The sequence below is a fragment of the Manis javanica genome, chromosome 15 (genome assembly GCF_040802235.1).
Source record: "Manis javanica isolate MJ-LG chromosome 15, MJ_LKY, whole genome shotgun sequence".
NCBI classification, from domain to species: domain Eukaryota; kingdom Metazoa; phylum Chordata; class Mammalia; order Pholidota; family Manidae; genus Manis; species Manis javanica.
In genome coordinates this window covers 25575881-25588837 of record NC_133170.1, presented here as the reverse complement: position 1 = coordinate 25588837, position 12957 = coordinate 25575881, and the positions used below count along the sequence as shown (strand labels likewise).

General features: G+C 56.4%; 1 protein-coding gene across 3 annotated transcripts; it reads left to right on the top strand.

The window, feature by feature from the left end:
• The first annotated feature begins 336 nt into the window (after nt 1-336).
• On the top strand, nt 337-12514 carry ATN1 (atrophin 1). 3 transcript variants are annotated; one of them, XM_037004555.2, is made up of 10 exons: nt 355-1101; nt 5293-5486; nt 5801-5938; nt 6090-6203; nt 6915-8869; nt 9013-9235; nt 9583-10279; nt 11125-11268; nt 11615-11795; nt 11965-12514. In XM_037004555.2, the coding sequence occupies exons 2-10, from the start codon at nt 5460-5462 to the stop codon at nt 11996-11998; spliced, it is 3513 nt and encodes a 1170-aa protein (XP_036860450.1). In that variant the 5' UTR covers nt 355-1101; nt 5293-5459; the 3' UTR covers nt 11999-12514. The 3 variants fall into 3 exon arrangements, 2 of the variants coding, with proteins under 2 accessions (XP_036860450.1, XP_036860449.1); XM_037004554.2 differs by having other exon boundaries at nt 358-1101; nt 6912-8869; XR_005057609.2 differs by lacking the exons at nt 11615-11795; nt 11965-12514 and having other exon boundaries at nt 337-1101; nt 6912-8869; nt 9583-9918; nt 10047-10279.
• The last annotated feature ends 443 nt before the right edge of the window (nt 12515-12957 follow it).

Sequence of the window (12957 nt, the reverse complement as noted above, 5' to 3'; positions counted from 1 at the left end):
TTCTCAATTCCATCCCAATTCTCTCATAATTGCCCCCCAACCTCTCCCGCTACAAGTCTGCCACAGACTGTCACCCCAAGCTTTTTCACCTCTCCTTGTCACACTCCCCCAAAGCCCCTGCGCAGCCCCATCTTCCCAGACCACCCCATTACCCCAGTCTCTGCCCACACCCACAGCCCCCACCTCACATCTTCCATAGACCCCCTTTGCCCTAACTTCTCCGGTCTCCCCCATATCTGCCCCTTCAACCGCACCCCCCCTTCTCTACCCCTCTCCGGCGCCGGGCCCGCGGGCTCCCACCTTCGCCGCGGCGACCCCCTCCCGGCCCCGGCCGCCCGGCCCCGCTCGGGGCCAACTCGCACGGCGCCTCCCCCTCTCCGGGTCCCCCGAGCTCCCCCCTCGCCGCGCGCCTCGCGCGCCCTCCCTCGCGTCTCCCTCCTGGCCCCTCTCCCCGGCTCCTCCGCGCTCCCTCCTTCTCCCTCTTCCTCCCTTCTCCCATCCCCCTCCCCGAGCTCCCTCCCTTCGCCGTCCGCTTTCCTGTACGAGTCGCCGGACGCGCCGCCCAGCCCGTGCGCAGCCCCGCGTCGGGCCGGGGCCTCGGGCCGGGACCCTTCTGGGGGGGGACCACCGGCCTCGGGGAGGGGACAGGAGGGGGCGAGGGAGCCCACCGCCCGGAAAGGGGCGGGGGCCGCGGGCGGAGGCCGTCTAGGGGCCCGGGGATCGCGCGAGTGCGGGGGTGCGGGGCGGGCGCGGGCGGCGGGTCAGAGACACGCAAAGGGCCGGCCGGGCCGCGGGGGCGGCGGCGCGGCTCGGGCTAGCAGCGCGGCTCGGGCGTTCCGGCGGCCGGGGGAGGCGGCGGGCCCGGGGAGGGGCCGAGCGAGAGTAGGAATCGGGCCTTGCTCCACGGGCCGGCGGACGATCGGGGCCGGGTGGGGGAAACGGGGAATGGAGGCCGCCCTCCGGGGTCGGGGCCGCCGCCGCCGCCGTCGCGGCGGCGACTGAAGCCGGGAAGAGGCGGGGGAGCGGCCGTCGCCGCTCCCCGGAGGCGCCGGAGCCCCTAATCCCGCTCGGAGCCAGCCAGCCGTCCCGAGCTACAACCAGGTAGGATCTGCTACGACCTGGGCCCCGGGCCCGCCCGGGTTCTGGCTCGCGGCTCCCCACCCCCACCCCTTCCAGTTCCTCCTCCCGCCGCTGCCGCCTCCTCCATTTGTTATGTTCCCGATCCGGTCCCCCCACTGCGGGCAGTGCCCGGCCTGAGGCCGGGGGCTCAGAGGGTGGGGCTGGCCCCAGAGGAGGGATGGGGCCGGGGCACCCGGTGGACCGGGAAGGTGGGGGGAGGTGGGATGGTCTCAGGAGGAGGCCTGATGGGGCAAGAGACTAGCCAGGACCCCGGGATCTAAAAAGGAACACCGAGGTGGAGGGTTGGCGGAGGCAAAACGGGGGATGCCCGTGAGGGGGTTTCGGGGAGAAGGCAAAAAGGAATGGGGAGATGGCAGCGAGGTGGGGCACGAGGGCTACAGGAAAAGCCCCAAAGGCCCAGAACCCGGGCTTCAGAGCCGGGGATTGGGAGCGCCGGGCATAGGAGGGAGTGGGAAATGGGGAAGGGGTGTGGTAGGTGGAAAGAGAGGGATTGTGGCTGATGAGGGAGGAGAATGGAACCTGGGAAAAGGGAGGCTGGGAAAGGGCCACGGAGAGGTCTATCTTTGAGAAGAACCTGAGGTGTTCCCGTGTGAAAGTGGGAAGGTGATGCCTTTGTGACTCGGTTTTCCTTCCCCTATGCCAGTCACCTCTGACCCCGTTTTCCCAATCCCAGATATAGTTACTTCTTGGAGAGAGGCACACGGAGGCCCAGTGGTGTGGGGCCTCCTAGAGGGAGGAGGAGGCCCGGACACTGAAGGGAGAGTTAGGGAGAAAGGCTCTCTGGGAGGGTGGAAACAGGAGAGAATTGGGAGATCTTCTAGGCACTCCAGGCAAGTTGTGACCTCCACTCTCAAATCCCCAGAGCACCCACTGCCCCTCTAGCTGCTGTTTAGTGTGTGTGGGGGTCTTCATTACTGTTCTGAGCTCAGATTTCCCTTTGTGCATGGGCTTATTTCTACTGGGGTAGGTACTCTTAAGCTCCCTTCCCTGAGGGTGCCATAGGAGAGAGTAGGGGTTGCTTTGGCAACTGGAAGGGGAGTGGCTGGCAGGTGGACCCCTGGGATGGACTCTTGAGGGGCCACTTCGTTGCCATGGCAATGATCCAGTGGGATGTCCAATAGGTGGGGTTTCAGAATCTTGATTGGACCTCAGCCCTTGGCTGTGTCCTTGGGACTCTTGGCTGGGTTCTGGAGGATGTTTCTGGTGCTGCAGTGGGGATAGGAGGTTCCCCAGAGGATCCCCCTCTTCCATTCAGCAGTCTCTTAGACCAGGTGGACATGTTACTTGCAGGTCATAGATGTTTCTCCAAGTCCCTCCCCCTAGGCATGGGGTGGGAGGGTGGAATAGTTTAAGTTGTACCCTCTTTTGGTATTCTCTCTGGCCTCTACCTTTCTTATTACAATGGATTTTCTGTATAGTCTTTTTGCTTCTTTGCACTGATATTCCATTTTCTTAAACTTGAGTCTCCCTTTCCAAGTTTCCCTTTTCCTCTTTCCCAATCTGTCACCGGGATGATAACTCCTTTCAGCTAACCTTTGACCGTCTATTTCACTGACCTTGTAGGAGTGGCAGGTCTTTCCCCGCCCATCCCAGGTGAGGGTAGCCCGGTGGAGAGGGCTGTGGAACAGCCTGGTGCAGTGGGAGTACTCTGAAATAGGAGACCTGGTCTAGTCCAGCCTGTACCTCTAACTGTAACCTTGGGCAAGTCACTTCTTTCTTTGAGCCTTGGCTTCATTGTAAGATTAAGGGGTGATAGATGAGATGATTTCTGAGGCCCCTCTGACATTGCTGGATTCTTAAGAAGGCTTAGGCCAGTGCATTGTTATCTGCTGGTCTAGGCTGTATGGTTATCTAGGAGTCACTTTGGACTGGTTTGTTAGTCTGGCAGGTCTGGAATGATGATGGGGGCTGGGCCAGTGATCCTAAAATTCACTCTGCAATTCTTTCCCAGAAAGCTTCCCACCTCGATTGTGTCAGATACTCTCTTTGACATCCTTTTCATATTTCTCCCTTAATTTCTTTACCAGACTCTTCTCCTGTTTCTCACTTTTCCACCTTCCCAGTTTGTCTTTACCATTTCCCTTTTGCAGTAAGGCAGTGAAGGGGAATGTGCTTAGTGTATTGCCAGATGCACAGTAGGTGCTCTGTAAATACTAGTTACAGTGACAGGCCACTAGGGCAAGATGGAGTGTAGCTTAGCTTGTTGGTGCTAAACATGCCGCCGGTTCAGAGACATACAACCCACCCTGAACTCCCCCTGCCACTCCTTATCCCCAGGATTACCTGTCCTTTTATGACTGCTTTTCTCCTCCTTTTATCAGATTTCAACTGATTAAGAAATTTGAGGTAGGGGGAGGGTCACACTATGATTGTTCAGTCCTTCAGGTACATTCCTGCATTTCTCTGACCTTTGGGATCCCCTAGCTCTACCTGACTTGGTGAACAGGTTCTGGGGTGGGGAGGAGACTGGCATCCTTCCCCTAGAGGAGCTGGCAGAGACACACCCATCACCAACAGTCACCTTTGCTGTGCTTTTGTTAAGTTTGTCTTCCCCCTTTGTTATGCTGGGTGTTGTTCTTTGGATTTTTTCTTGTTGACGATATTTTAAAACCAGTCTACAGAACAACTAAAAAATGTGATAGTAGTTATAGTTGAAGAAAAATGGTTGACTGAGCAAAGCATCAGTTGTAAGTTCAGAAAACCTGGGGCTCCATCCTAGCTATTTTGTGACTATGTGTACATTCTTACTAAGTTTCTAGGAGGGGTTAGACTGCCCTCTCCCTGCCTTCCTCACTAGGGTTCAGTGGAGGTGAATGAGAAGTAATTGCTCTTGTATTCCTTGGGAAAAATATGCTATAGAATGTGGAAGTACCATTTACCTAGCCAAGCCTCATTAGAATAGGTGGGTAAGCTTACTGTCTTCCCACCAAGGCCAGCAGTACTTCAGTCAAGAAGACCTACTGAAGTTAGTGGGTTTAAAGGTCAGTAAGGAGAACAGGACAGAACACACGTATTTCATGACCTCAGTGGGGGACATAGAAAGGAAGGAAACAGTTACTCTTTTTTTTGCTCTTAAAAGATCTTACAGTCAGTGATGTGGAGATGTGACACTTAGCAGGATATACAAACCGTGCAAATGAATATAGCTGACCATATAGATGTAGACACTAAGAAAATTATATATAGATATACAGATAGGTTGTGAGGAGTTATGTGTCCCTATCTGGCCCAAGAGGGAGGATAGGCTTACAAGTTTGTAAACTTGTATTGTGTGCTTATTGATATATATTCATTGACTTGGTTGATGAAGTGAAAGCCCTGACTTTTCCTCTAGCTTTAGGGAACCCAAGCACTAGATGGGGTGGGGGTGGGTAGGGGTTTATGAAATTCTCACAAATGAAGTTCTGCACTTCAGGGATACCTTGATTTGGCCTTAGAATTGGTAGGGCTGTGTGCCTTTGCACTGTTGAATGGGATATTTTTCTCCCACCTACTCTGATGTGGATAAAGATTCTTTTCATTTCTCTGGGACTGATCTAGGCCTTCTGAGAATTCTCCCCACTAACTTCTGATGAGAGTAGAGCAAAGTATAGAAGAAAGAGCAGGGGCTTTGAAGTCAGGGACATGTGGGTTTGACTTTGGTGCTGTCACTAGTCCGACATGAAGCTGGGCCAATCACAATCACAATCTTTGAATCTCAGTTTCCTTACCTATGTAATGGGAGTATAAAGAACACCCACTTTGCAGGTTGCTGGTAAATATTAAGTGAGATTGTGTATATAAGGGCTTGACATAAGGAAGGCACTCAATAAATAAGCTAATAATTCAGCTACATTGTTTTATGGTCCTTTTTAAGGCTCTGTGAACTCTGTGTGCACAAATATTTCCTAGGGACTGTGAAGGGTTACATGTGTGATCTGAATTGGGGCTCATAGGTACATCTGAGTTGTCTGCCTTCTCCAGAGATAAAAGAGAAGACATTGTGAGCTGAGAGCATATCCCTTACTTGTAGATAGCTGGGGTAGCCCATGGGACAAGCCAGCAATGTCTTGTGGGGCCTGTAACCCTTGGCCCAAAGCCCTAGGGCTGGGTTACTTAGGGCTTCAGACTCTATTGCCCAGTTTGGAGAGACTGATGGTCTTTTCCTAACAGGCTTCACTGAAAACAGATCCTGCAAGTTCCAGGTGTCTACCCTGGAAACTTGGGAGGTCCTGCTTCCTGCTTCCCAGGCCATAGCTGTGGGGAACGTGGGTGAAGCAGAGAAGTTTCTGTATTCAACTGCCCAGGCAGAGGAGAATGGGGTCTCCACAGCCTGAAGAATGAAGACACGACAGAATAAAGACTCGGTGAGTAACAGCTAAAATGAGAGACATGAAAGAGCAGGGGCCGGGAGGGCCTGGAGAGGAGGAGCAGAAATAATGCTCATCATTAAGTTAGGTGCAATGCGAAAAAACAACACGATGGAATCTAGCCAGTGGTTCTGTAACATCTTTCTATGTTGACAGATAGTAACAGCACTGGAAGGGGAGGGGTGAGGATTTAATGATATGGGTAACTATTGTACCACTGTGTGGTATACTTGAAGCCAATATAAGATTGTATGTCAACTGTGCTTCAATTAAAAAAAAAAAAAAGACAGGCTTTCTTCCTTTACCTTAAGATGTCAATGAGGAGTGGACGGAAGAAAGAGGCCCCTGGGCCCCGGGAAGAACTGAGATCGAGGGGCCGGGCCTCCCCTGGAGGGGTCAGCACATCCAGCAGTGATGGCAAAGCCGAGAAGTCTAGGCAGACAGCCAAGGTATTCTATCCTCAGGTCCTCCCACAGGATGCCCAGGCACTGGGGCTGAGGGTGTATTTGTGTGTTGTGGGGGCACTTCCTGTCTGGCAGAGGGTACAGTGGAGGCTTGGGAGGTACCTAAGACAGGTATTTTCTCTATCACTCTTAACAGAAGGCCCGCATAGAGGAAGCCTCCACCCCAAAGGTCAGCAAGCAGGGCCGGAGTGAGGAGATCTCTGAGAGTGAAAGCGAGGAGACCAACGCACCCAAAAAGACCAAAACTGAGGTGGGAGATGCTTGAAGGCATGCTGACCTATTTTCTGACCATTCTTTCCCCCATACTCCCCTTTCATTCACAATTCCTACTTTAATCTCGCCTGGTCTATGAGAGAAAAGCCACATCCTAGTGCTTATTAAAGTAGCCCTGTCAGTAATACGTCAGACAGATCTTTTGGGGTTTGGCCACACCACTGGATGACCAGGCAGGGCCAGAGGGGACTGGAAGAGTGTGGGGGACTTTAGCCTCTTCTTTTCTAGGTCCTGATTTTCATGAAGGGGTAGGGGAGGAGGTTAAAGGGTGAGAAGTCTTTGTGGAAGGAATGAATAAATCATAAGGGAAATGCAAAAGTGTTCTTTTTAAGAACCAGGGGTTTCTGGGATATTTATTTAAAGGAGTAAAGGAGATAAGGGCAGGTATGAGCTGGTGGAAGACAGGGATTTGGGTTCAGCTGTGAATGGGAAGAAGGTGCTTGAGATGGACACTTGGGGAAGGAATAGGGTTTACAAGGAGGGAAACGAGACTGGCTGCTAGGGAATAGCTGAGAATGTGGAGAGCATGAGGGAATCCCCAGATGGCAGGGAGGTGGGCTTGAGCGAGAGTATTCATCACAACGTGAAACAGTGGTGTGCTGTGAGAGGGAAATGATTTTGCACCAAATCTAGGGGAATCGAGAAATAAAAAAGAAAGCAGAAAAATAGCCCTCCCTTTCTGCAGCAGGAGCTCCCTCGGCCACGGTCTCCTTCGGATCTGGACAGTTTAGATGGGCGGAGCCTCAATGATGATGGCAGCAGTGACCCTAGAGACATCGACCAGGATAACCGGAGCACGTCCCCCAGCATCTACAGCCCTGGAAGCGTGGAGAATGACTCCGACTCATCCTCTGGCCTGTCCCAGGGTCCAGCCCGCCCCTACCACCCACCTCCACTCTTTCCTCCCTCCCCTGTACCGCCAGATAGCACACCCCGGCAGCTAGAGCCTGGCTTTGAGCCCCACCCTTCTGTGACACCCACTGGATATCATGCTCCCATGGAGCCCCCCACATCTCGAATGTTCCAGGCTCCTCCTGGGGCCCCACCACCACATCCACAGCTTTACCCTGGGGGCACTGGAGTTTTGTCTGGACCCCCGATGGGTCCCAAGGGCGGAGGGGCTGCATCTTCAGTTGGGGGTCCTAGTGGGGGTAAGCAGCACCCCCCACCCACCACTCCCATTTCAATATCAAGCTCTGGGGCTTGTGGTGCCCCCCCAACAAAGCCACCTAACACTCCAGTGGGTGGTGGAAACCTATCCTCTGCCCCACCACCAGCCGCCTTCCCCCACGTGACACCAAACCTGCCACCCCCACCTGCTTTGAGACCCCTTAACAATGCATCAGCCTCTCCTCCTGGCCTGGGGGCCCAGCCACTGCCTGGGCATATGCCCTCTCCCCATGCCATGGGGCAGGGTGTGGGTGGTCCTCCTGGCCCAGAGAAGGGCCCCACTCTTGCTCCCTCACCCCACCCTGTGCCTCCTGCTTCCTCCTCTTCTGCCCCAGCACCCCCAATGAGGTATCCTTACTCATCCTCTAGTAGCAGCACTGGAGTAGCCTCCTCTTCCAGTTCTGCCTCTGCCTCCCAGTACCCTGCTTCCCAGGCATTGCCCAGCTATCCCCACTCCTTCCCTCCCCCCACCAGCCTCTCAGTCTCCAACCAGCCTCCCAAGTATACACAGCCTTCTCTCCCATCCCAGGCTGTGTGGAGCCAGGGCCCCCCTCCCCCTCCTCCCTATGGCCGCCTCTTAGCCAACAGCAGTGCCCACCCAGGCTCCTTCCCCCCTACTGGAGGCCAGTCCAGTGCCCACCCACCAGCCCCAGCACACCACCATCACCACCAGCAGCAGCAGCCGCAGCCACAGCCACAGCCACAGCAGCACGGGAACTCCGGGCCAACTCCACAGGGAGCATATCCCCATACCCTGGAGAGCAGCAGCTCCCACCATGCACACCCTTATGCCATGTCTCCCTCCCTGGGATCTCTGAGGCCCTACCCACCAGGGCCAGCACACCTGCCCCCACCTCACAGCCAGGTGTCCTACAGCCAAGCAGGCCCCAATGGCCCCCCAGCCTCTTCCTCTTCTCAAGGGTCTTACCCATGTTCACACCCCTCTCCCTCCCAGGGCCCCCAAGGGGCACCCTACCCCTTCCCGCCAGGGCCTGCAGTCACCACCTCCTCAGCTACAGTCTCCACCGTCATTGCCACAGTGGCTTCCTCGCCAGCAGGCTACAAAACAGCCTCCCCATCTGGGCCCCCACCGTATGGAAAGAGAGCCCCTTCCCCAGGGACCTGCAAAACAGTCACCCCACCTGGTTACAAGCCTGGATCACCGCCCTCCTTTAGAACGGGGACCCCACCCGGTTTCCGAGGCACCTCTCCGCCCACCGGCCCAGGGACCTTCAAGCCGGGCTCACCCACTGTGGGGCCCGGGCCAGTGCCACCTGCGGGACCTTCGGGTCTGTCGTCCCTGCCCCAGCCGCCTGCGGCTCCTGCCTCGGGGCCGCCCCTGAGCGCCACACAGATCAAACAGGAGCCAGCTGAGGAGTATGAGACCCCCGAGAGCCCAGTGCCCGCGGCCCGCAGCCCCTCGCCCCCTCCCAAGGTGGTGGACGTGCCCAGTCACGCCAGTCAATCAGCCAGGTGAGGGGCGGGGGCACCGCAGGAGGCCTGCGTTCCGGGGTGCTCTCTGAAGTGCCGCAGAGCCCAGCCTCGCGCACACGTCCTGGGTGGAGTAGGGGCAGGTCAGCCTGGAGCTGAGCGCGCACCGCCTCTGCGCCCGGCAGGTTCAACAAACACCTAGACCGCGGCTTTAACTCGTGCGCGCGCAGCGACCTGTACTTCGTGCCGCTGGAAGGCTCCAAGCTGGCCAAGAAGCGGGCCGACCTGGTGGAGAAGGTGCGGCGGGAGGCTGAGCAGCGTGCGCGCGAAGAGAAGGAGCGCGAGCGCGAGCGGGAACGCGAGAAAGAGCGCGAGCGCGAGAAGGAGCGCGAGCTGGAACGCAGCGTGGTAAGTGCGTCCGCGCAGGCGCCCCCCACCTAATCCGCCGCGGCGGGAGGTCCCGACGGGCGTCGTTGCGCCACCTTTCTCAAAGGAGGAACCACTGCAGCCCAGGAGATGGATTGCATCCTTTTCTGCAAAACCAAAGATTGCAGCGGGAGGAATCGTTGCATTCGTGGGTTGGGGGAGCTCAGGTTGAACTACCTGTGGGTCGTAGGGAGAGCCAGTGCTGAGGGAGGCAGGTAGGGAAGTTTCCATTAAGCTGAGTTCCCATAAGGTGCATTTTTGCATTCAGCTGCTGAGAAACTAGCCACTTTCCAGACCTGACCTTTTGGCTCTGCTTCTCTCTCTCACAGAAGTTGGCTCAGGAGGGCCGTGCTCCAGTGGAGTGCCCATCTCTCGGCCCAGTGCCCCATCGCCCTCCATTTGAGCCGGGCAGTGCTGTGGCTACAGTTCCCCCCTACTTGGGTCCTGACACTCCAGCCCTGCGCACTCTGAGTGAATACGCTCGGCCCCATGTCATGTCTCCTGGCAATCGCAACCATCCGTTCTACGTTCCCCTGGGAGCAGTGGATCCAGGACTCCTGGGTTATAACGTCCCAGCCCTGTACAGCAGTGACCCAGCAGCCCGGGAGAGGGAGCGGGAAGCCCGTGAACGAGACCTCCGTGACCGCCTCAAGCCTGGCTTCGAGGTGAAGCCCAGTGAGCTTGAACCCCTACATGGGGTCCCTGGGCCAGGCTTGGATCCCTTCCCTCGACATGGGGGCCTGGCCCTGCAGCCTGGCCCACCTGGCCTGCACCCTTTCCCCTTTCACCCAAGCCTGGGGCCCCTGGAGAGAGAACGTCTAGCGCTGGCAGCTGGGCCTGCTCTGCGGCCTGACATGTCCTACGCGGAGCGCCTGGCAGCTGAGAGGCAACATGCAGAGAGGGTGGCTGCTCTGGGCAATGATCCGCTGGCTAGGCTGCAGATGCTCAATGTGACTCCCCATCACCACCAGCACTCCCACATTCACTCTCACCTGCACCTCCACCAGCAGGATGCCATCCATGCAGGTGAGCCTCCTGCTTCCTGGCCTGGGCCCCTGGGGCAGCCTTGCTCCCCGTCAGGTGTTTGGGCTTTTCTATTCCTCCAGCGGAGACTTTCAAGCCTGAGATTACTGCCCTGATCTTTGCTTCCCTGTCACCTCGCAGCCTGTCTCATGGCCCAGCCTTGCCGCAGAGACTAATTTCCATATCCCAGTCCTCTCTAGGATCTGGCACGCTGCCTGTGACAGAGGCCTGAGCTAGAATCCTTTGTAGGGGTCCCTCATTTCTGTCCTCACAGCCCTTCACCTACCAATTTCTTGCTCTGGATTCAGCTCTCATCATTTCTTGCCATCTCCTCCCCTCCAGGTGGAAGCCTTTCATGTTCCTTCCATCTCTAGATCCATGACCTTCCAGAAAAAGTGATGTAGCTCTGGTTGTGGGTATAATAGGTGATAATGAGCTTTACTTACTATCCTTTCACCATACTTATTGTCCAGAACATTGCCAATCTAGCCTTACAGTCAGTGTTCATTGCAGGCTCCCTTGTGCGCTCTGTCTGCTAACCTCTCTTGTCCTGTCTTGTCCCCTAAAATTTCTGTTTTCCATCTCTAAGCAGTTCAGTCTTCTCCTTTTCCTCAGACCCTTCTGACAACTGCAGTCTGTCTTCTGCCATCCATACGTCCCTGCTTCGGTAGGGTCTTATCCCATCCATCCCCCAGGCCCCAGGCCCCTGGTTCTCTTGCCTCCCTGTTTTACTCTGGCTCTCCCTTTGTTGGACTGTCCATCTCTCTTCCCAGCCTTGGAACCCTTCACCAAATGTATGCTCTTCCCCAAACCTACATTCTGGTGACACCTCCTTCTCTGTCCTCCAGCATCTGCCTCAGTGCACCCTCTCATTGACCCCCTGGCCTCAGGGTCTCACCTTACCCGGATCCCCTATCCAGCTGGGACCCTCCCCAACCCACTTCTTCCTCACCCTCTGCACGAAAACGAAGTTCTTCGTCACCAGCTCTTTGGTAAGGATGGTAGTTGGGGTTGGGAAAGGTGTGAGAAGAGAAGGGCACAAAGAAATAATTTGGGTGGTGGCCTTGGCCTAGTTGGGCTTGGGAAGGCATGAGGAAGTGCCCGGAGGAGCTGGGAAGGGGAGTAGGAGAACAGGTCCTGCCCAAGAGAGGCATATTAGGTTTTAATGCCAGGATGAGTTTGAATCCTAACTCCGCCACTGGCCAGTTGCGGGAAGGGGTGCTACCTAGCTTTTTCAGTCTCAGTTTCCTCTGTATATAAATTGACTGGCCATTCCCGGCCCAGAGTAAGTACTCAGTACCCCATTAGCCATGAGCCCTCTGCCTGTCCTGTCCACAGCTGCTCCTTACCGGGACCTGCCAGCCTCTCTCTCTGCCCCCATGTCAGCAGCTCACCAGCTGCAGGCCATGCACGCGCAGTCGGCTGAGCTGCAGCGCTTGGCTCTCGAGCAGCAGCAGTGGCTGCACGCCCACCACCCGCTGCACAGTGTGCCGCTCCCCGCGCAGGAGGACTACTACAGGTACCCTGGCGCCCCGAGGCCAGGAGTGAGGGTGTGAGTTCAGCTGCCCCGGACGCTGTGCGTGCACTAGGCTCCTGGGGAGGGAACCTCTCCTTTACCATCCTCCCCACTGAGGGGCCAGGTCAGGGTCGACCTGTCTCTCATCTCTGCTCTGCCTCCTCTCCCCCAGTCACCTGAAGAAGGAAAGCGACAAGCCGCTGTAGAACCTGCAATCAAGAGAGCACCATGGCCCCTGCACCTGGATTTTGAAGGCCTGCCGCCCAGCCTGCCAGCCACACCCCAGGAGGGGTGCTGCTCAGTTGCAGGGTCTTGGCGGCTGGGCGGAGGGAGAAAGGGACAGATGGAAGGCCAAGGCTAGCGTGGTGTGCAGAGGTGGGGAGGTGGCGGGATGGGGGCAGAAAGCGCACAGTTATCTTGGACCAGGTCCCTCTTCCTTGTCCCCTGGCTTTCTTCCTTCCCCCGTGCCCAGTCCCAGTGGCCACCGCCCCTCCTCCAACCCGTTGGTGTGATTATTTCATCTGTTAGATGTGGCTGTTTTGTGTAGCATCGTGCCGCCCCTGCCCCTTCCCAGTCCTTGTGTGCGCACTCCCTTTGCGATGTATGCCCCTGCCTCTCCCCAACATTAATAATTTATATATATAAATATCTATATGACGCTCTTTAAAAAACATCCCAACCAAAACCAACCAAACAAAAACATCCTCACGACTCCCCAGGAAGATGGCTGTGACTGTTTTCTTGCGGGCTGAGGAGGCGGGGATGGGATGGGATGGGAGCGGGGGACTCTTGAGGAAGGAAGGGACGGACCTTGGGAAGAAACTGCGTGTAGGGACCCTGGAGAATTGGAGAAGGGAACTGGAGAGCTCGGGGCCCCGGGGCCCTCGCTCCGCTGGTGCTAGTCCCCCGCCTTCTTTCCAGGCTGGGAAATCAGGATGCTGGAGGCCTAGACAGGCACGCCTCTAACTGGTCAGGTCTAGGAAACGACTCGGACTTTGGAGGCATTCCGGCCCCTGTTCCCCTTGCCAGGAGCCGCCAATCCTGTCATTTCCATGGAATACTTTGAGAAACGGTTGAGACGAGGAAGTGCAGAGACATGGTTTCAATCGGTTAAAGCGATTAGAGCTGGAGTTCTAACTAGTCTACAGTTTGAGGAGAGTGGGTG

Coding starts and splice junctions, on each gene's coding strand:
- ATN1 (XM_037004554.2), top strand. CDS start 5,460: ATGAAGACACGACAGAATAAAGACTCG. Junction 10,280..11,124: donor GCAGGATGCCATCCATGCAG/GTGAGCCTCCTG, acceptor TCTGTCCTCCAG/CATCTGCCTCAGTGCACCCT. Junction 11,269..11,614: donor TCTTCGTCACCAGCTCTTTG/GTAAGGATGGTA, acceptor TCCTGTCCACAG/CTGCTCCTTACCGGGACCTG.